This window comes from Sturnira hondurensis, unplaced genomic scaffold, assembly GCF_014824575.4.
Source record: "Sturnira hondurensis isolate 20B ecotype Veracruz unplaced genomic scaffold, ASM1482457v3 Scaffold0003693, whole genome shotgun sequence".
Classification (NCBI taxonomy): domain Eukaryota; kingdom Metazoa; phylum Chordata; class Mammalia; order Chiroptera; family Phyllostomidae; genus Sturnira; species Sturnira hondurensis.
The window spans coordinates 5024887-5048891 of record NW_028076324.1 but is presented as its reverse complement, the minus strand read 5'-3'; the positions used below and the strand labels follow the sequence as shown (position 1 = coordinate 5048891).

At 39.9% G+C, this 24005-nt stretch overlaps 1 protein-coding gene across 2 annotated transcripts in view; it reads right to left on the bottom strand.

Annotated features, from left to right (window-relative positions):
* Positions 1-24005, bottom strand: part of KIF13B (kinesin family member 13B) — a 175865-nt gene that overhangs the window by 48143 nt on the left and 103717 nt on the right. For both annotated transcript variants that reach the window (XM_037042195.1, XM_037042196.1), the window contains exons 19-30: positions 19940-20086; positions 18883-19032; positions 18465-18593; positions 12896-13066; positions 11421-11578; positions 10240-10372; positions 6161-6307; positions 5559-5588; positions 3998-4097; positions 3336-3462; positions 2543-2598; positions 715-839 (exon numbers count right to left, since the gene is read on the bottom strand). In XM_037042195.1, coding sequence (XP_036898090.1) covers positions 715-839; positions 2543-2598; positions 3336-3462; positions 3998-4097; positions 5559-5588; positions 6161-6307; positions 10240-10372; positions 11421-11578; positions 12896-13066; positions 18465-18593; positions 18883-19032; positions 19940-20086 — 1473 coding nt within the window. The remainder of the gene's footprint in view (positions 1-714; positions 840-2542; positions 2599-3335; positions 3463-3997; positions 4098-5558; positions 5589-6160; positions 6308-10239; positions 10373-11420; positions 11579-12895; positions 13067-18464; positions 18594-18882; positions 19033-19939; positions 20087-24005) is intronic.

Genomic DNA, 24005 nt, shown 5'->3' with positions numbered 1-24005 from the left:
AATCGAGGATCACAAATGACATTTACTTGTCACTGTCCCTTTAGTCTGCTCTGAAACGGTTCTGCAGCCTTTCCTGATCACTCACTACACAGACTTACTAAAGAAGGGTGCAGGCCCTCCCTTTTAGAGTGGACCACAACCAGGTGAGTCTGATCGTTTCCACCCTGTGAGACTCAGATTTCACATCTTAGTTGTACCCCTAGGTGATGTGACCTTTAAAGCACCCTATCAGCTTTCCTTCCTTAAAATAGCTTCTAATTGTTCTAATATAGTCCAAATTTTAAAATGAGCCCCCTCAGATTCAGACATTATTAGGATTTTGCCACACTGGCTTCACTGATTTTTTTTTTCCTTTTTAAAAAGCTTTACTGAAGAATTCCAAAGCAAGTCCCAAGCACGGCGTCATTCCACTCATTCCACCGCTCCCTTTCAGCAGCATCTCCCTAGAGAGCAGCCGGGACTGACCCGGCCTGCGTGCACTAACAGAGCCTTCACCTGGAGAGGAAGCGCAGCAGTGCGTGGACGTAATCTGATGGGCCACGCCTTCTGGGGGTGGTTACCTGCTTTCTGGAAGTCATAATGAAAAGTTTTCATTTACGTTTCTTGAGAAATATAAGCAATGAAGTAACGACCTTGCTGATTGTTTCAAAAGGCTCATGGAAAGGTTAAAGAAACTACTCTTCATCCAGTCTTCCCAAGTGATGTTTTATTTACCTCTCCATCATGCTGTTTTACAATCTGCAATTCAAAGAACTCATCCTCTTCTTCCCCAGTGAGGGTAGCATCCCATCCACCAGCTTCTGGGTCATCAAGATTATCCTGGGAGCTGAAATCATCAACTGAAATCAAAGCAGTTCCATTAAGTACGAAGATCATTTTAAAGGATAGCCCCCACCAGTTAAATCCCAAAGTGCTCAGTATTAACATTCTTCTTTTGACTCTAAGATCTTACAGGACACAGATGATGACCATTAAACAGCTCACAGATCTTAGAGATGAACAGTGCCTCAAGAAATTATCTTATCCCATCTCCTACCTTTATGCCTTATTTTCCATGAAAGAGGCAACTGAAGCCAAAATACCCACAGGGGTTACTCAAAGTCAGTCCATAAATGTTAATGATAAGATTATAAGCCAAACTCCCTACATTTTAGTGCACTGAAGAAATAAGAAGTGAAAGTGATTCCAATTATCTGACAGTTGAGCTCAACAAAAGAAGCCATTGGCTACATGAACTAGAAACTGGAGCGTTGCCCTGTGCTCTCCCAACTCCCTATCCATCAGAAGCTTGCATCTTTTTTAGTATGTGGACTTAGGCTGACCAAGGTCCCAATCATGTCTAGGAATATCCATACCCACAGGTCTTCTTTAGAGTTAGTCTTCTCCACTTTCTTATCCTCTCTCCCCCTCTCCCCACACCCCCACGATACTTATCCAGGAACCCAACATAAGACTAGGCCAGAGTCACCCTCAGACTCCAAGCCTCAAGACAACAGGGAGGAGAGGCGCTGCGGCGACACATGAGAACCATGTCAAGTGGGCAGACAGCAGAAGTGGATCTTCCATGTGTCTAAATAAGCTAAGGGGTATGAGATGTAGAAACCTCAGGTATCATAACTCACTTCCAGCTAGGTGGAAGAAAAACCTAAGGACATCCAAAGTTGTCCATTTAGGGTAGTTCATTTTAATACACAGCTCTTCTGTACATGTTTTAGGAATTTAACTGCTGGCTTTGACCTTATTTTTACCTTTAATCCATCTTTTCATCTTTTCCCTCCTTAGACAGAATATATGTAAGATGTAGCCATATCCAAAATATTTTACATGACAGGAAAATGTCAGAAAAAATGACACATTACAAAACAGGCAGTCCTGACGGATAAGGCTCAGTGGGCTGCACATCACCCCACAAGCTGGAAGGTCACCGGTGTGGTTCCCAGGTGGGGCACATGCCTGGCTGCAGGCCAGGTCCCGGACTGCGGGGGCGGGAGAGGCAGCTGATCAATGTTTCTCTCACACATTGAGGCATCTCTCCCTCTCGTTCTCCCTCCCTTTCCCTCTCTCTAGAAATAAATAAATGAAATCTTTTTAAAATAGGCAATATCGGAATGAATGACATAAAAACTCACAGAAAAAGTGAGAAATTTATTAGGTAATGCTAAGGAAGCAGCATATAAAAGAAAACAGGCTACACAAGCAATCACTAGTTATTAGTCCTTTTCAGAAAGAAGTTTTCCCTAAGAACTGAAGAAGGAAATATTTTAAGTGTACTTAACTTCCCACTGATGAAAGAACAAAGCACACACAGGACACTATGGGTCGTAGAATGAAGTGTGGGAACATATCACGATGAAAACATACCTATTGCTGTTACAAGATACTGTTCTTATAGTATCAGAGTATCAGAGTCCTTTGGCACATATAAAATGAGCTTTAACCTTAGGCCTAGAGAATTGCCTAAACGTGTACTTCATGAGAACCTAAGTGTTGCATGGACACTAATTCATAGAGGTAAGCCTTCAGGAAGCACCTGCTGACTTACCATTTAAGTCGAGGAATATAACAGGAATGTGTGTTTCCATCCCAGGAACCGGGGTCCTAAAACATAATGAACAAAACACATGCAGACCATCTCTGCAGCATGTACTTCATGACACAGCCTTAATATAAAGTCAGAGCTGCCCCAGGTCAGGCCAACCACAGCTCTGCTGTTGGCTTTGCTGTGCTTTCACACCAGAGAAGCCACAGACTTGACTACAGTGCTGTGTCTCTCCACCGTGCTCTTGTGCAGCATCACCAACACTCCGAAAAGGGGGAGCAGTCTTCTAAGACACACAGACATAAATGAGGTTCCCTTGTGTGAAGTGACTTTCTTATAAAATTATATCCTTAAGGGCCACATATGGCTTAATTTACTATTTTTAATCTCTATAAAGTGGCACAGAAACTTGCTGACAGTACAGTTTTAGAGAGCACCCAAAGCAAAAACCCCTAGAGATGCAATTTACAATGACCAAATGGTCTTTTAAGGGAATGACCCAAGTAATTAACATATTAACTATTTTTTTAAATGCTAAGTGCACTTGTACTAAATATTGATTTTGATTCTCAGAAATCTTAATTATTTGAGCCAATAACAATATTATTTAATAAAACAGTTTTAGGCCATCATTATTCCAACTCATGAAAATAATTTAACACTTCCTCTAATCAAACAACTTTTTTCCCATATGCTATATATAATGAGTCTTCCATTAATTAAAGTGCAGGCAAAAATCAAATGGAAAGCAGTGGGCTTATTTAGAACTTGAGGAGACACAAGGTAGCATCTGTACCATTCTGCCGGCGCCCCTGGAATCCCACTGCCTGCGGAGGGGACCATGACTGCGTTCCTTTCTTCAGTTAGAGTCAGCCTCATCTCCAGCAGCTGAGCTTCGCGGTCGGCATCATCCTCCGTTTTATCTGGAACATCAGGAATGAGGATCCAATAAGGTCTCACTTGCTACTTATACTTTTGTCCTGGGTAGCAACAGGCTTTTCCATTTCAACTATCGGCTGATGAGGGTTCATAGAAACTTGTGACTTCCCTAATTCATGATAAAAACCGTGTGATAAGAAAACCATAAGCTAGAGAGGTCGATGTGCTGTTAAGGAGGCCATTCTCAGTTCGTGGAGAAGCACATGAATGATTCCTCCAGAGTCAGAGGATTCAAGTGCTTCTGGACAATAAATCAAGAAATGTTATTTCTGAGGGACAATACGCACTTTGCATGCTGTATTTTCTCTTTCTTTGTTGGGGGCAATGGGAGACCTATGCAAAGACATCATTACAATTAGATGAATGTTCTTTTGAATGGATATGACACAAATAACATTCCTATGCTCTGGCCATCCCCATAATCGATGTCTTCATCTACTTCTTATTTATGTGGTTGCAAATGGGGATTAATTATGCCTTGATGCAGGGGAAGGGAAGTATTTAACTTGCTTTTCCTACCATGTTTACTGACAAGCTTTTGCAGTTGTTGATCTAAGTACTCCTGACGTTTTGTTAACGCATTTAGCCATTTTCTACGGAGTCTCTCTAAATCCCGATCCTGGAAGAAAACAAGGGAAATGATAGGATATACAAAAGTGTAGACAACGTATCTGAAACTGATGCTCTATCTTACATTACTCTAATGTGCTCTGAAACTGTTATGTATCATCACTAATGTCTTTATTACCAACAGTAGTTGACTCCAACCATCATTCAGAATAGAAACTTTCAGAAATTAAAGCATTATTGTTCTAGAGTAAGACTTTCTGAGAGGCTTTCTGACATCAGACGTTCTCTGACGTCCAGAGCCAGTCTTTTTCCTATTGGCTCAATGTGCAGAACCCCAGGCACTTGCAACTAAGATCGTCTACGAGGTCTTCATGTTGGATAAAAATCACAAATACTACTCAATAATCTTCATATTTACATCCCTTAGAACGATCATAACAATTCTTCAAAGTTCTTCACTCCAGCCTTCTGCAGGTTTCATAAGTCTCTATAAACAACCTGTAAATGCTTCTTTCCCTCGTTTTGGTGGGAGGAGGGGAAAGGGAACAGGAGCCATTACCAACAGCCAAACATCTTTACCAATCAACACCTGACTACATACTGATCTTACCTCATTTCCTTTTGTAACAAAGTTACAAGACTGGGTAGACCAGTGGAAGGCTGTGGAACTGGTGTGTATCTGGATTTCACTAAGGCACTTAACCAAATAGCTCAAGACATTCTTGTGGACAAGATGGAGAAATGCACAATGAGTCTATTTGAGTGAAATCAGAAATGACTGAAATATCACATCCAAAGAACGGTGATTAATGGAATAACGTCAGCTTAAAAGAAGTCTCTGTTGTTGTGCCATAGGACTTTGTATTTAACCCCCTCTGACACAACATTTTTATCAGTGACTTACATAGGAAGGCAGACGTTTTTATCCAATTAGAACCATGCAAACCCAGGAGAGTGACTGCACTGGATGACATAATGGGGATCCAAAGAGCTCTGAGCATCCTGACCAGACTAACAGGATCAAACTTAGCAGACATACACCAAATCCTGCAGGAGATCAGGAAAGGGGGAGGGCAGGGGGAGAAACAAAACCCAATCTGTATGACTCCTTGCAGTGGGGAAGAAAGACCTGGCCTAAAATCAGGAAAATCTCTGGGCACGCGGCTTGACTGAAGACCAGTGCGACACCGTCTCGCAGGAAAAGGGGTAGGTGATGTCACTCATGGAGAGACAGAGCAAGGGACAGAATCTGAAGAGACAGATCTGCAGGAAACCTGATGGGGAGACTCCAGGTTTGGAAAAGGATAACGGTCACAAATTATTTGCCTACACCAAACAGATTTCTAGTCTATGGTTTTAGTCTGTTAAACACTCATGGTTCCTCACACTGTTTTAATTTGAGAAAAAGCAATATTTGAATCAAAATTGTGTCATTAAGTAATAATACAGGAGTGAGTAATTCAGTACTTTAATCAGGCTACTTTGGTGAGGCTAAGAGGTGCCTCATTACCTGGTAGCTGTCCATGTCCTCCTCTTCCTCCTAAAAGAAAAAAATACACAATGCAGAACCAAAACAATTATCCAAGAATCAGTCTACACTAAACAATCTGAATCTTTCCCGTACTTTGTATTTTCTAATTTAATGAATATACTGCTTCAGCTCCCACCTATGCTCACCCTAGATCTAGGTTTTATAGTTTTCAGGAAGTTGGAGTCAAACCTTGAGTTTCTCACAGGAAAGTGAAAAACACATATTTGACCTTTTCTGGAACCAGTACAATACTCCCCCTGCTGCGTTCGTAGCCCCCCTCCCCAGGGGAAATCAAACACCTGCTGACAAACAGTCTTCACAGGCCAGTAGGGGGTTTCTGTAGAGGGGTGGTTAGAGGGGAGGTTCTTTTCTGCAGGCTGAGATGTTTTATTAACCCTCAGTTTCCCAGGCAAAACCAACAGTGTGGTGCAATGAGGCCTTTCAGATACAATACAATTTTTTAAAGGCATGAAAGGAAAACTACAGAAATACTGGAAGAATTACTCGCAGAAAGGAGGTTTCTGAGGCTCTCTTGTCTGGCTGGGTCTTTCAACCAGAACATCAGAGGCACAGACACTTACATAGAAGGCCTCCTGTGTCTTGGGGGATCTGAGTGCTCTAACTTTCACACATCCGATTCCAACAGACAATATACATTCTTCCATCAGAGGTAATGTCCCGGACTCCTGCACAGTCTTCACTTCCACTTGGACTCGCCGGGACTGCCCCTGCATCACCAACAATTTGAACAGTTTCTTAAAAGCACTTCAATTCCTAAAAGTTTGGTATAGAGAGACCCCTACAGGCTAATGTTGGGAAAAGCATTTAATTTAACTTGGAGCCACTATCTCATTGTACCTTAAATGTTAAATAGTAAACTACAAATTGAAACATTAATCATGAAAAATTAGTTACCTTTAAGTATGTAGAAAGACACAGCACAAATATATAGTTTACATATTTTTCAACAAAAAGAAACATTAAAAGAAAACATTGTAAAGAACAAATAGCTGGTCAATAAAAAATGCTCAACTTACCAATAATCAAATAAATACAAAATAAAATGAGCAAGATACACACTTATTTCCACTTACTAAGCTTGCCATTATCTTTTAAAAAGGCAACTTCCAATACTGCCCGAAGTAACTACATACATTATTAGCAGGAATGTAAGTTGGCAAAGCTTTCTGCAGAGCAATTTGCCTTAAAAATGTAAGTTTTCCTTGATGTCTCAATTCAACTTTCCAGGAATCTCTTCTAAGTAAATAATCACGTACGTATATAAAGAATTGCAAAGCAACGTGAAGAATAACAAAAAACTACTTACAAATTAAATGTACAATATTGATAACTACTTACACTTTACTATAGGTAATAAAATGTTAGTCATTAAAATATGGCTGTAGAAAAATAGACAGTTAAAGTGTAAAAAATATAGTGACAGATGTTAACTAGACTTTTGAAGAAAAGCAGGCTACAAAACCAGCACATGTAATAGAACCTACTTTAAAAAGTAAGCAAAGTAGAAATAAAAATTATGATTACTATCCTGGATCCACTGTTTTAATCCCAAAATAAAACAATTTTAAAGCAAGCTGCAAAAGGAAGAATGATAAAAGAGAACCTATCTCTTCTTAAGCATATTTTCAGAATACTGTGTGGCTATATATTTACAATGAATATGTTGTTTAAATTCCCAGTATGCCCAAATTGTTGACTTCAAAGTTGGTTTATAAATTCTAGAATTATAAAATATAACTTAAAAATGGATTTTGAATATACAATTTCAAGTCATATACTCTTCCATCAGATTTTGATTCCCTAAACCAGCTAAGGCACTGACCAACCTAACAAGCTAGATTTGAAAAGCCAGGTTACTGCTGTCTTCTGATTAAATCTTTTCCAAGGACTATGCATCAGATCTTTTGTGAAGAGTACCTAAGGAAACATTTTAATTACTTAAAATAGTTCAGTCATTTAAATTACCTAACCTTTCGTTTATTTATTTTGCCTAAAAGAGAAAGTGGTCTATTTTAATTTTTTCAGTTGAATTTAGAGAGAGAAAGGGAAGGAGGGAGGGGAAGGGAGAACCCGGCCAGGTTGACAGTGGTCTACTTTACATGTGTGCCCAAATGTGAAAGGTGCCCAAAGTATGGAAAGAACATACTTCCACACTTTGAGGAGAAATCAAGATAAGGAGAGGGGGGGAAAGGAGGGAAAAGAATGGCTACATGTTCCATAGAAAAAGTATGTGTAAACTATTACATTGAACTTCTTCTAACTGCTGATATTTGACTATTTTTTAAATATACAACCAGAAATTTCATATGTTGACCTAATCAGTTTTTCTTGGCCGTTTCCCTGTTCAAGAATAGTGGTTCCAACTTTAAAATATATGAAATTCAATGAGCCCCTCACCCAGAGCCCTCCATGAACTAACTACCTGCCACATGCTTCATAACCTCTGCTTCCCAGCTCCTTCCACTTTACTTTCTACCTAAACTTACCTAATTCCAGCCTCTGTATGTTTATTCTTTATTGTTGCCATTCACATATGAAACACCTCCCCAGCCTTTGTGTGATTCTTTCAGCATCCAGGTCAAGATGCGCATCCTTCAAAAAAAGTCTTTCCTGATAAACCCAAAATGTCTTTGAATACTGATAATAAAGATGCTCAGAACTATGACAAACACTCAAATATTCCCTTTACACTAAACCACAAAAACTTATCTGGTCTGGCCTTCCAGGAGATGAATTTCTAAGGCATCTAAAAAAGATATATATAGCTTCAACAGATGTTCAGAAAAAGATGTACTTCACACCCTTAAGAATCCTATTTTATATGTATAACTCGTGCTATAATTTAAACTAATTTCCTTTTGCTTTTAGTTCCTTGACCATATATGAATTAATTTATGAAAATTCACTTGCTTAGGTCAGAAAGTAAGTGCTTATCATCTTCCTCCTACTAAAACATCCAGGAAATTTAAATATTTAGGCAAACTGTCTTTTTCCTAAAACCTTTTCTCATATTTTGCTTGGAATGATCTAAACATTCATTTCCTACAGCTATTCTAGTATTTGACTATTGTTCTAAAGCATGGAAACTATCACAGGATGCAATATTCTACTATATGTTGAATTAATGTAAAGGATGGCAAAAAAAAGAAGTATTGCCAGATCTCCCACAGACAAGATATTCTCTCCTTCCTTCAGTCGGCAGCACAGACACCCGAGATCACAACCTGCCTGGGGGTAAGTGATGATTCCCACCTACCTTCCTGCTGAACCGATTTCTGGCAGGTTTGCACGTCTACCTGGTGGCATTTATTTAACACCTCCTGTGGTATCATAAAGAGATATTTGGTCTCTGTCCTTAGTTCCCGGCAGACAGATCCTAAAACTCTTGGAAGTTCCTAAGTGTTCACAGTTATAGGCCCATCTTTTAATGAAGTGACTTTTAATTTGTCAACTCTTGGCAGGCCACCAGATAACTTCAAGAGGGGGCTGGTCATCAGAAAGACTAAGCCTTGGTTAGAAGTTGGAGCTGTCAACCTCACCCCTCAAAGCAGTGAGAGGGGTTGGGGACCTAGTATCGTCAAAGGCCAGTGCTGTCCTCAATCACGCCTACGTAATGGAACAATCACAAAAACTTACAAAAGGTGGGGTTTGGAGAGCTTCCTGGTTGATGAATAAATCTAAGTGCTGGGAAGGTGTCACATGCAGAGAGGACATGAAAGCTCATCCCATACCTTGCCCACCCATGCATCTTTTCCATTTGGCTGTTCCTGCACTGTATCCTTTATAATAAACTGGTAACGGTATGTAAGAGGCTTTCCCAAGTTTCATGAGTCATTCTAGCAAGTTATCAAACCTAAGGAGAAGAGTTGTAGGAACTTTTGACTTTGCAGCCAAATCAAATAGAAGCATGGGTAACCTGGGAACTTGACACTTGCAGCTGGTACCTGAAACGAGGGTAGTCTTGTGAGTAAGTCTGCACCTTTACACCTGGGGGGTCTGGGCTAACTCGGGCAGTTAAGGTTCAAACTGAATTGAATTGTAGGAAACCCACTTGGTGTATGCAGAAAACTGGTTGGTGCCAGGAGGAAAAAACACTTCTCACCTCCCATGTACCAAGCACTATACTTCATGTACAGTATCACTAATAGTCACACCAGTCCTACAAAGTTTACATTATCACCACCTCCAGGTTCCACCTGAGAAAAGGTTCTGAGAGGTGACTGGACTTGCTCATGGATGCTCAGCTAAGTCACGAGAGATCCAAAGCTGAACCCTAGCACGTTAAGACTCTGGAGGTTTGTTCTTTCTGCCACGTCACATTGCTTCTCCTTGTCTTTGTAAATATTCTAATGCTGCTTAATATGTTTGCCTTATTTTGTACAATTCAATTTTAAGTGGTTCTTTAAAGCTTACCTCCTTCTTACTTAAACCTAACAAAAGCTGGTTTTAAAATATTATAAATAGAAATATTTTTCAAACTAAAAAAATACACATGAAGTAGATGATTTTAACACCAGAAATTGAGTTGGCCATCTAGCTTTAATTATCACTAACATTTCTATAAAAAGAAATCTAATATTCAGCTTTATGGTACCAAGGAATTTAATGTGAACACTCAGAATAACACTCATAATGTTACCTGCCGGAGTTGGAAGATGCCTCCTGTAGGCACGTCCTTTGCAGAAATTACTTCTACAGGGCAGTATTCACCATTCTCATTCTGTTCAAGAATTTGAACCCAGAATTCCATTTTCCTGGTGACTTCACTCCATCTAGGAAATAGTTGAAATTCTTGGAAAGTCATACATTTCTATGTCAATACAGCAGGTTAGGCTCTTACGCAAGAGAATTAACAACAATGATTTCCAAAACGAGTAACTCAGTGGAATGATCTGCAGTTCAGTGAGTAACATGCAAGTACATATTAACAAATATAATTAAAAGCACACTTAAACAAACAGTACCAGAACTAACACTACACTTTCAGGGGTCGTTTCTACAGTTCATTCCTAGAGGAGTTCCTCTGAACACACAGAGCACCTGAATTTGAAATGGTTCCTTTGCTTTGTTCAAAAATGTGTGATAATTACAAGCCTATTTCAAAGTGATTATTTAAAAATCTAAGCATTGTCCAACTGTCCACCAGTTGGACAGAAGCAAGTGCAGTGGTTATCTTTTCACAACAGATAAAGGTGGACCTGTATGCTTTAGTGACTTGACATGTATCTTTGCTCACATCAAAGAGCATCAGAGAAAAAAATCTCAATGTCTAATTTAGTACTTGCTAAAACTTTCCAAACGCCACAAAAATCTGGTTCTTATTTATAATAGGTGAAAAGTACAAGTATATGCACTTTCGGTCATTTCTTTTAACTCCTCTTTTTAAAATCCTGGTTGACAAATGAGCCTGCCCCTCCCATCACTGATGCCAGCTAAAAAGAACTTTGAGCTGAAGAAGAACAAGCAAGCCTGAATTCTAGACTACACCACGGTCCCTTTTCTCTACAGTTGATTAATTAGAGGTAATTCACAATGATAAGCCATTCATTCCCCCAAAGTTTACTTCACTCTTTATTCTTAACTACCCATATATGTAACTCTCTTCTATCAGTCTCCCAAGTTCAGGTAACTCTCTTCTATCAGTCTCCCAAGTTCACTTCCCCGGAGAAGTTTAACTGCGCTATTACCACCCTGGCAACTCCACCTCCCACTCCTGGAACACAGAGTGCTGAGGGGAGGAAACCCTTTACCAATGGCAGTACCACTGCCTGTCACTTTGTAAAAATTATACATGGAATCAGACGGGTATCTCAGATTCACCTGTCCCGAAGACTACGTGTTTTTGCTTGGATAATCCCCAAATCCCACAGGGCTGGGTTTCTCCGAGGATCGGTCACTTTGTGGCCATATATTTCAATTGCCAACGCCCCTTCTGAAAGGTGTTCAATAAAGTCTTCAGTGATGTTAACAGAAAACTCCTAAAAGAAAATAATTACAGAAGAGGAAACACTTTCTGGCAACCTTATGACTACTCGTACCCAACATCATATATTTACTTCCCCATGGGAAAGAGAATTAAAAAAGAGTGTTTTGGTTCCAAAACTGTTGTTACAGTACATCCGTAATGAATGTTCACATGGTCTAAGGTTCTAGGCTTTAAAAATAATTTTAGCTCTGAATTTTGAGAAGATATTTCACCTTGAAAATCTATTATGAAAGACCAGCATTGTATTCTATTTGGTCAGCAATACTTCGGGAGCCATTTCAAAGAGTATGAACAATTAGTATTAAGAATTACAACAATGGTCTATAATGTCTTGATACAGAAGTTATTACATGCAGTAAGGTAGCAGTGTGTTGGAAAAACAATTTTCCCCAGTTTTGGGGATGCTATCCTCAATGATAGGAGAAGAAGGAAAGCAATAATGGTCATTAGTACAAAAAAAAGTCACCTAATTTTTTAAAATTCTCCCAACCTGTCCATCTTCACAAAATAGATTTAAGACAGCATTTTGTAATAGTTATGGTTAATCTCTGAAACAGTTTATTTTTAAAAGTGATAAAATCTCCACCTTCTTCTCTGTCTTGATCTTTAATATACTAAAGGTATTTGCAGGTTTTAGAGAGATTAAAGAGGCTTCTCTCTTGAAAAAATGAGGTAGCTTAACTGTGCCACAGTCAGAAAAAGCACCCGACACCCGCCAGTCCTGGCTCTGCCAGTTACTGGCCCGCCACACTGACCTCCCTGAAGCCCGCTGCTTCTGCTGAGAAGCAGCTCACTCATCAAACACAACGACGGTGAGGATCGAATGAGAGACATTCGAGGGCCTAGTGGAGCAGTGGGTGCTCAATAAAGTTAGTTCTTATCCCTCTTCAGGCTTCACTATCTCCAAACCACTAGCTTCCTCACCTTGTTAGATGACAATTTCTCCAATAATCTAATACAAAACATGGATTCCTTTTGGGGAAGAGCACACAGGTGTACACACACATACACATATGTGAGTGTATGTATGTTTTCACACAAAAGTTTTGATCGTGGAGGAGTTAAATGCATTGACACTTTACTTTGGTGCTTTCCCACCCCCACCAGCTTTACTGAGACATAATTGAAATTGTGTAAGTTTAAGATATATTATTGATAATGAACATTTCAGATTTTTACTATAGTACAACCCCAAGAAACGCTGGTCCAAAGCACATATCGGAACTAAACTATTCAACAAATAAGGCTCCCTTTATTGTTTTGGTTTTGCCTGAATTAAATAGGGGCCAGGTCTGGAAAACAAACTTACATGGCAATGATCAAAGACAACCATGCACTGAGGCTCCTTGTTAACAGGAGAGGACGAGGTATCCATTTCGGTCTCAACCGTGACCGGCTCCTGCTGATCCCAGAAGCTGTATTTGCAGAACACAGAGTGGGCCAGATGCTGTGGCAACCCAGTGGCTTGGAGTATTTTAACCTGAAAGAAAAGGAAGGTTCTGTTAGTTTCTGACTCAGAAAGTTCCAAGAAATACTTTTAGTCACACATACGGACTCCAGTCCTGACTGTGTCACACTAACTACCGGTTTATGGTGACGAAATCCCATTCCCTGGGGGGCTGTATTTCTGCATCTGTGGAATGGTAACAGCAGTCATATTTAGCAAGAGGCTGACATAGGATCACATCCTTGACTATAAAGGTGGACGTTTTAAAGCATTTATAGGCCAATGAAAAATACAAATTCTAGTTCCTTATAACATCATCATCACCATCATAATCATCATCTTATAATAACCAACTCAGAAGAAAAAAGTTCTCAAACATCAACACCATTAAATGATGCAAATGTGGCTAATGGACATATCATAAAAACACAAGATTATCAAGAAGAAGGATGAATGAAGAACAAAATCAGTGTATGTGCCAATAAACGGTAAATATTCAGAAAGAGGCAAAATTTTATTTGATATTTTAAAGTATAAAAAGAAACAAGGTTCTCAAGTAGAATATTACACGCTACTAGAGCATTTTGGAGAAAACTATAAAGGCTTTAGGAACATATACTTTAGAGATTTGGAGGGGTAAAGAATGATGGAGATTAAAGATGGTACACGCTGACCATTCTCTCTGCACCAACATTTAATGAATGCCTTTCCCATGCAGATTTAGGGAGGAGAGACAAATAAAAATATATATACATATATAAATACACACACACACACCCATGCATGCACCCTGGACTGCAGAAGTGTAGGATTTTGTGACAACCATGTGCAATTAGAAATATGTCTAATCAGACCCAAATGTCTCCAAAGAAATACACATAACAGATTTTAAAGTAGCCAAGTATTCTAAATATTTCTTTTGACAAGTAGCATCAAATTGAGTTTTTAAGCTGAAGTTTTTATGACTTTGAAATTGTAATATTTCAAAACTCCTCAAACTATGAAGGAAACTATATCCTAAGATTAATTAAGCTAAATGAAATTCTGATTTTATAACTGATTAGGTCAACTTTCACATGACTGGACATTGATCGTTTGTTTATTCTTCACCTAGTCACTTCCTTGCACTTTGTAGTATGCACAACACTAGATCTGAGTGTGCGGCAGAAGTTGATATAGTCCGCAACCACAAATACAAATGTCTTAACACTTCAGGAAGCCTCAATAATGACTCAGAAAATCTCACAAAGCAAATGACTTTATTTTCTTCTATACCAGGTCCACAATGGGGAAGCAATGAATGGAAACCCCTGCTGTTATCCAAGTTTTCCCATGATGGCAATAAGAGTTTGAAAAATCTAGACAGCAATTCCCTGACAAACTATGAAAGATGGATTGACGAACACACTTTATTCATCCAAACCAAATACAGTGATCTGTATTCAGCATTTAATTTTTCGTTAAATTTTTAAAACTATCACTTTTTTACTAAGTATTGAAAGTGCTAATTATATTCTTTAAGGTGAGGTACTGTGGTATTTGGGAAGATCACAAGACTTCGGAGTACATAGATCTAAATAAAAATCTGTCACTTATTTGTGTGTTTTTGAGCAAATTACTTAACATCTTCATTTTCATAGGCTTAGCTTTCCTCCTAGGCAAACAGGATAGCTCCCTGATGACAATGGTGTGAGGACGACCATTACCAACACAATGAAATGAATGAAACACTGCCAGGCCTTGAGCACTTCCTTGGGATTGAATTCCATCTGAAAGCCATTTTTTCTTAGAAATCAGTCTCAATTTCAAAGTTGAAATAAACAAGAAAACAAGATTTCACATACTGAGCTCTTCCCTACAGGCAACTTCTCAGGAAAGGGACAGCCAGGAATGAAGGACAACAGGAATGAGGAATATCCTGATGTCTAGAACGCAGGGTTTTGTGCTTTTTTTGTTTTTGCCTACAGAAACCAAAAATCGCCACAAGGTGTCAGAATACCACAGACTTCACTCAGCTTGCCGCTGCTCAAGATACCAGAGCCCAGGAACGTCAGAAAACTTAACTAGAATTTAACTAGAATTTTAAAACACACTAATTGCACTTAATGTAATTTAAAATATCAATGTTATTATGCTGAGCGAAATAAGCCAGGCGGTGAAAGACAAATACCACATGATATCACTGTTAACAGGAATCTAAACAAAACAAGCAAGCAAGCAAAATATGACCAATGACACTCAAATAACGAACAGGCTGACAGGGTCCAGAGGGGAGAGGGGAGAGAATCATAGGGGAAAAGGGGATGGACTCACATGAACAAGTATAAAGGACACATGGACAATAACTAAGGGTGGGGGGTGGAAATGGGAGGGAGGCGGGGAGCACAGGGTGGGGGGGGAGGTTGGGAATATAAGACAGAAAGCTGTACTTGAACAAGAGTTTAAAAAAATCAATGTTAATATGCGCAAGCCTTTTTGTATCCCAGAAAAATAAATTCAAACTTCTTTTATGGGCCAGTGACACTCATTACCCATGTATCTTAAGTGTCCCCAGACTGGTTTTGTTTTTTCTAACAATGTTTTTTTTACAGTCACATCATTTGTCTTCCTTCTTTTATACCAAAGGCTATATCACATGCTCAGGGTATGGTCTCTAAAAACCACGTTCTGCTAAAAGGAATCAGGTTCCTTGGAAAATGACTGATTTCAAGTCTAGGACAGGAAACACTGATGAGACTAATTCGTCATTATCGGAATGCAGGAAAGCTAGCTGAGTCGAAAAGGGTTAGGGTTCTGTCAAAGGGCTCCTGAACCAGCTGAAGAGGCCCCACAGGCCAAAGATGATGGATCATCTGAGCTTCAATGCAGGCAATAAATACAATGGGTGGAAACCACATCAAATATGCTTAACTAAGAGTTCATAATGATGTTAAGACTAAAACCAAAAAAAAAAAAAATCTCCTTGGCTGCTTTTGGATATTAGGATGAAAACCAACTCATTATTCTGAGAATTAGTAGATAATGGAAGAGAAGAACATTTACCCTGACTCTCCTATACAAGCTGTAACTCTGGATAACAATATAGTTGTTAATACAAATATTTTTTCTACAGAAAAACTCCAGCTAACAAATGAAGGAAAAACAGACTCATAGTAGCATCGTTTCTAATGCCTAATGAAATATCTAGATAATAAACACCGATTGCTGACAACTCCGTAAGAGAACCAAACACAATGTACTTTCTAACGGAAGAACACACCACTACCTATCAAGTATCCTCACTACCTGCCTCCCCATACATCACCTGTGCATCTAAGCAGCAATTATCTAAGTATGGAAAATACATCTTAACATGTTAAACAATACCTATCAGTAAATCTAGACTATGAGAGAACATAAGACAATAACCCACTTTCTATGATAAATAAATTGTAGGTTAAGAGAGAATAAGAGAGAGAGAGACGGAGCGAGAACACACACAAGCGACAACCTGAAGATTAAAAAGGACTTCACAGACACATCAAGTAAGACAATCAAAGAAAATGAATGGATACTTCATGATATTTAAGAAAGTATACATTTTTATTATGACATGGTTTTATTGGATTTTTAAAAATGTTCTTCTTTTGAGATACTAAACTATTTATAGATAAAATATGACTTCTGGGATTGCTTCAAAATAATCCACGGGAAGGGCTCAGTACGGAAGTGGCTTGGGTATATGAATGGAACTACACTGACCACGGGCTCACAACTGAATGGGAACATACTACTTTTATATGTTTGGTATCTTCCATTTTAAAACATCTTAAGATTTTTTAACTTTATATTTTTAAAAAGCTTGTTACCCAGGATATACTACTTTTTTTCAGTGATAAAGATAAATTTCCCAAGTGATATAGTATCCTTGTATGTTACTTTACTAATAGTGAACTCACCCAGCTGACCTTTCGCACAATGTACACAATGCATTTACTGTCAATCACCTTTAAAGTGGGCCATATGGAGTCATTAAAACTATGTCTCCGTTTTTGATAATCCCATACCCTAAAGGACATGTTCTGAAATCAAATACACTACAATGAAGATTCACCTTTTAGTGAATTAAGGACTTCCCCCCTCACATTGAAGTAATTGACTTAAACATCTCAGGACTCCTAAATACATGCAAGAACCTGCAGAAAATAACCCAGCTTTTAACAGCTTTAGCTTCCTCATACCTTGTAGGTAATGCCTACTTAGTTCTTTCAATATCAACGTCCATTCCAGAAATATCTGCTGAGACACAGGACTGCAGCTAGGATGGATGATGAGGTGAGAGTTCAGTACGGGCCTCTACTTCCCATTTTCATGGTCTCCTCTCACCCATACACTGGAAGTCTCAGGCTGATTTCTTTTCCTCAAAAACCTTTCCAACTGGTTCCTCTGTGATTCTCAACCAATGGCACGCTGGCCCACTACAGTGTGTTTGAAAATGTAGGAGGGATTTTTTTTTATTGCTATGAGTGACAGAGGTGGCACTACCTCTGCTGATTGAGCAGGAGTCAGAAACGTGATGACCTACCAAAAATCTGCCTAGCAATTTTCTGTGAAAATACCCCAGCAGCCTAGGGAGCACGAGTTTTACATAATACACTCTCCTTCAAGTTCACTTTGAATCTCATTTATCCAGAAAATTTCCTCAGACCTTATCATCAGAATTAATGAATTACCTCCTCTTGTGTCCCAGAACATCTCGTCTACTCTCTCAGAACACCAGGGTTACACAATAGTGAAGTCTTCTGTCCACTGTGTGTCCCCCTTACACATACCCACGAACTACACAGGTCGCTCCTGGAGGCAGGAACCTGTCTTAGTCATCTTTGTACTGTGTTACCTGGCACAGTGTCTGGCAGATGAGACTCAACGCACAGTTCATGAATGGCATGCATGGGAAGAGCAGGAAGAACGGGGCTTGGAGTGTGGGCATGACAGTAGCATAAGCAAAAGGCACACAGGGGAAAAGGACTAAAAAGCATGTGGAAAATCAGGGTAAAGAGTGACTTACGGCAGCTTAGAAACAGGACTAGGGCTGGGATAAATTTCCAGTGTCAGCAGGAATCAAGAGGCCCAAGAAAAAGAGGAAATTTGTGTGAAAAAACTTGGTTTCTCTATAATGAAATTCCAATAAACCCAAATTCATACAATTTTGGAGAGGAATGGCCCAGAGGAAAGAGGTAACTTATCCAAGGCTTCACAGAGGAAGGTAGTGGAAGTGCTTGGCTAACCAGTATGTACATCAGAACAAATGATGAAAAACTAAGTACTAAACATTTATTTAGAGACAGCTTTTTTCAAAATTTGAAAAAGAACACAATATTCATCATTTAAAAACCCACAATCCTCAAAGTCAACCTCACTTCTATGATTTTTAAATGAAACTGGGACTTACCATACATGTCAGTTTGTTCTCAGGGGTTTCCTTATCAAGGGAGGCATCTGCGGCGTCATCCCCGCCAGCAATCCTTTCCACAATGTCGCCACTGGTCCGCATCACCTCTACGTGCAGCCGACCTGCCACCTGTAGCAGTGAGGAGGAAAGTGGATGCTTTTTCCAGATTTTCTTCTTTCCTCTGTTTTAGACTCAAGTGAGTAGGTTAATGATATATGGGAATTCAGAAGCCTAGGTTCTAAGAGTCACTTTCCCCCAAAGTACTTGGAATAATCACCATGAAGCAGTATGAAAACACACCACAGGTGTTACTCACACATACAACTATCGCTTGCTATTACTGATGAAAAACGGTAACAACGATATATTATCGACCCCCTTTTCCCTGCAGGACACGACACATGAAGGGAAAACGAACCTCTCCTTTCTGATTGACAATAGGAACAGCATACTGCAACTTCACGTGATAGAAGAGGGACTCAAGGAAGACGTTAGCCACACCAATGAGACTGTGGTTTTCCTGCTCATCATAGAATGGATCAGCACGCTTGAAGTAAGACCGTATCACCTCAAAAGAGATTCACAATGCACAACTTCAGAAAATCGATGAAAATAAATGAACTCGACCACTTTTTGATGCACTCTAATAAAGTCATTAAACATGGCTGAAGTATAGCACTGTATCTCCCCCTCTCTCCTCCTCCCTCCTTGCCCCAGCTGCTCATTCCTATTTTAGAATATATGGTCAGCATTCTTCAACTATGAGAGAACAATCCCAATAATGTCATTACTTTTCTTTCTTTTAACTTTTAAAAAGAATTTATTTATTTATTTCTAGAAAGATAGGAAGGGAGGGAGAAACAGAGGGAGAGAAACATCAAAGTGTAGTTGCCTCTTGTCAGCTCCAACTGGGGACCTGGCCACAACCCAGGTATGTGCCCTGACTGGGAACTGAACCAGTGACCCTTTGGTTCACTGGCCAATGCTCAAGCCACTGGGCCACACCAGCCGGGGCTCTTTCTTTTAATTTTTAAAAATTTATTTTTCAATTACAGTTCACACGTGATACTACTTTGGTTTCAGGAGTACAACACAGTGATCATATTCCTTACTAAGTGACCACTCCAATTAGTCTGGTACCCATCTGACACCATATATAGCGTTTACAGTACAGTATGTTATACTTCACATCCCCATGAATACATCATTACTTTTATCATTTCTTCTTTATGTAAAAATCTTGCCATGAAACATACAAAACATACATTGATTAGAAAAAGAAGATGCGCAAAAATGGGTTATTAAAATTCCTGATTAGCTAAACAACTTAAAGGATCAAAATAAATATCCTAGAAACAGGATTACTATTTCAGGAGGGAAAAAAGGCAATTTTCCCTTAAAATGGGCAGTCTCATTGCAAAATGCTCGGTCCCTTTGATGAGTACCCATTATGCAATTTTTCTTACATAACTTACTGGGGTATCTTCTTCACACTCCTTCCACTCCTGATAAAGGTCTCTCATATCCAACAACCTGTTGTCCAATTTTTCCAAAGACCAAATCTGCTTTCCTTTTCCTTTTCTTCTCACCTGGATTGCAGGTTCACTAAGAAGAGAGCCTCGCTGCAAAGACAATAAAAGTGACTAAGTAACTAAAACACAAAGATACACACCATGGAAGTCAAACCTGAACGCTCTATACCCACCAGTAAACACCAACCAAAACTGGAACTGCTATTGTTCTTTATTCTATTAATTTCCAAGCATCCCAGAAATGTCATAAGCTTAACATAATGCTTTTATAGCCAAGCAAGCAATATTTAAGTTTTCATGGCAGTTGGATAGAAGTTTAAATTTAAAACACAAAAGACAAGACCATGGTTAAGTCAAAACTGTTTTATTCGGGCCACCAGATGATCAGAGATGCTAGTTGCACCAAATGCCTCTGAACTGTTCACTTTAAAATGGTTAATTTTATGTTTCTGTATGTGAATTTTTGCCTCAAAATACAGCATTTGTTGAAGTTTTCTAGCATATAAAAGCAATGTGTTTTTTATGTAAAAAAATATTTAAACTTTTTAAAACCACGAAGTAGGACTTTCAGCCAAGATGGAGTCGTAGGTGGAAACACTGTGCCTCCTCGCTCAACTAAGTTTAAAGACAATGAAGTTTTAGTAACAAAAACACAGACAAAACCCAGAAAATTGGACTGCAGGGAAGTCCGACAACAACGAACCATTCAGCCAGACCAGTAAGAGGGGCGGAGTCAGTGGTGGAGCAGGGTGGGGCAGGAAAGATTGGTTGGTCGGATAGACCCAGGAGTGCAAGCGGTGGTTGGTGGATCCCAGGCGTGGGGTGGCAATGGGCAGAAGTGAGGGCACAAGGCGGGGTGGCTGACAGCCATCACACATTCCCGAGCAGATAAACCAAGAAAAGGAGCGAACAGTGAGACAGACTGCTCAGGCTAGGGCCCCAACAGTGGGAACTGGAGCCTGAAAGCACCAACTGGAAAGACTTTCTCGGTCAGGGTGCCAGGAGAGGCTCCCAGGCTCACAGAGAGTTTGTTGGAGAGACTCACAGGGTCCTGGAGGGTGCACAGGCCCACACATCCAGGAACCAGCACCAGAAGGGCCCAATTTGCTTGTGGGAAGCGGCAGAGGAAACAGAACTCTGAGAGAGAGCAGAACAAATGCCACTGCCCCTCCCTGACTCCGCCCCCACATATAATGTCACAACCCAGAAACCTGGGTTGTCTCACCCTGGTGAACATCTAAGTCTCTGCCCTGCATACATAACAGGTGCAAATAGACCAAACATTATGACTCAAGAACAGCTCAAAGCCCCAGAGCCTATAATTCTAAGCAACCAAGAGATAGCCAACCTTTCAGATTCACAGTTCAAAACACTGGTGATCAGGATGCTCACAGAATTGGTTGATTTGGGTCGCAAATTGGATGAAAAAATGAAGGCTACCCTAAGTGAAATGAAGGAAAATGCACAGGGAACCAATAGTGATGGGAAGGAAACTGGGACTCAAATCAAGGGAGTGGACCAGAAGGAAGGAAGAAACGACCAAACAGAAAAGAAGGAAGAAACAAGATTTCAAAAAAACCGAGGAGAGACTTACGAACCTCCAGGACATCTTTAAACGTTCCAACATCCAAATTATAGGAGTACCAGAAGGGGAAAAGAAACAGCCATGAGTGGAAAACTTATCTGAACAAATAATAAAGGAGAAGTTCCCCAGTCTGGCAAAGAAAATAGACTCCCAGGAAATCCAGGAAGCTCTGAGGGTCCCAAAGAAGTTGAACCCAAGGAGGAACACACAAAGGCACATCATAATTACATTAGCCAAGATGAAAATGAAGGAGAGAATTCTAGAAGCAGCAAGAGATAAGGGGACAGTCACCTACAAAGGAGTTCCCATCAGACTGTCAGCAGATTTCTCAAAAGAGACCTTGCAGGCAAGAAGGGGCTGGAAAGAAGCATTCCAAGTCATGAAAGGCAAGGACCTACATCCAAGATTACTCTATCCAGCAAAGCTTTCATTTAGAATGGAAGGGCAGATAAAGTGTTTCTCAGATAAGGTCAAATTCAAGGAGTTCATCATCACCAAGCCCTTATTATATGAAATGTTAAAGAAACTTATCTAAGAAAAAGAAGATGAAAAATATGAACAGTGAAAGGACAGCAAACTCACAGTTATTAACAACCACACCTAAAACAAAAGCAAACTAAGAGGACAGCTAGATCAGGAGTGGACCCATAGAAATGGAGATCACGTACAGGGTTAGCAACAGGGGAGTGGGGGGAGGAGAAGAGGGGAGAAGGTACAGAGAATAAGTAGCATAGATGGTAGGTAGAAAATAAACAGGGGGGACGACAAGAATAGTATGGGAAATACAGAATCTAAAGAACTTGTGACACATGGACATAAATGAAAGGGGGGTAATGGTGGGCAAGGGGTGTGCAGGGTGGAGGGGAATGAAGGGGGTGAATAGGACAACTGTAATGGCATAATCAATAAAATACAAAAAAAACCCCATGAAGTAGAAAATAAAAATGCCTGTGTATCTCTTGGACAGAGATGTATCTATCAATTTTCTCATCGATTTAGATTTACTGGATAAATTTTTTAAATATATTTTATTGATTATGCTATTACAGTTGTCCTATTTTCCCTTCATTCCCCTCCACCCTGCACATCCCCTCCCAACCACATTCCCCCCTTCTAGTTCATGTCCACGTGTCTTAATTTCTTTAGCTTTTACATTTCCCATACTATTCTTGCCCTCCACTGTCTATTTTCTACCTAACATCTATGCTACTTATTCTCTGTACCCTTTTCCCCCCTCTCCTCCTCCCACTCCCCTGTTGCTAACCCTCCATGTGATCTCCATTTCTGTGGTTCGGTTCCTGTTCTAGTTATTTGCTTAGTTTGCCTTTGTTTTAGGTGTGGTTGTTAATAACTGTGAGTTTGGTGTCTTTTTACTGCTCATATGTTTTATCTTCTTTTTCTTAGATAAGTCCCTTTAACATTTCATATAATAAAGGCTGGGTGATGATGAACTCCTTGAATTTGATCTTATCTGAGAAGCACTTTATCTGCTCTTCCATTCTAAATGAAAGCTTTGCTGGATAGAGCAGTCTTGGATGTAGGTCTTTGGATTTTGTGACTTTGAATACTTCCTTCCAGCTCCTTCTTGCCTGTAAGGTCTCTTTTGAGAAATCCACTGACAGTCTGATGGGAACTCCTTTGTAGGTGACTGTCCCCTTATCTCTTGGTGCTTCTAGAATTCTCTCCTTCATTTTCATCTTGGCTAATGTAATTATGATGTGCCTTTGTGTGTTCCTCCTTGGGTTCAACTTCTTTGGGACCCTCAGAGCTTCCTGGATTTCCTGGGAGTCTATTTTCTTTGCCAGACTGGGGAACTTCTCCTTTATTATTTGTTCAGATAAGTTTTCCACTCATGGCTGTTTCTTTTCCCCTTCTGGTAGTCCCATAATTTGGATGTTGGAACGTTTAAAGATGTCCTGGAGGTTCGTAAGTCTCTCCTCGTTTTTTTGAAATCTTGTTTCTTCCTTCTTTTCTGTTTGGTCGTTTCTTCCTTCCTTCTGGTCCACTCCCTTGATTTGAGTCCCAGTTTCCTTCCCATCACTATTGGTTCCCTGTGCATTTTCCTTCATTTCACTTAGGGTAGCCTTCATTTTTTCATCCAATTTGCAACCCAAATCAGCCAATTCTGTGAGCATCCTGATCACCAGTCCTTTGAACAGTGCATCTGATAGGTTGGCTATCTCTTGGTCGCTTAGAAGTATCAGCTCTGGGTCTTTGATCTGTTCTTCCATTTGAGCCTTTTTTGGGGGGTAGGGGGTGGGGGTGTCTGGTCACACCCGTTACTTAGGTGTTCACCAGAGCAGGACAACCCATGTTGCTGGGTTGTGACGCTGTATGTGGGGGCAGGGTCAGAGAGGAACCTATGGCACTTGCTTCGCTCTCCTATTTCAGTCCCTCCCGCTGCTTCCCACAAGCAAATTGGGC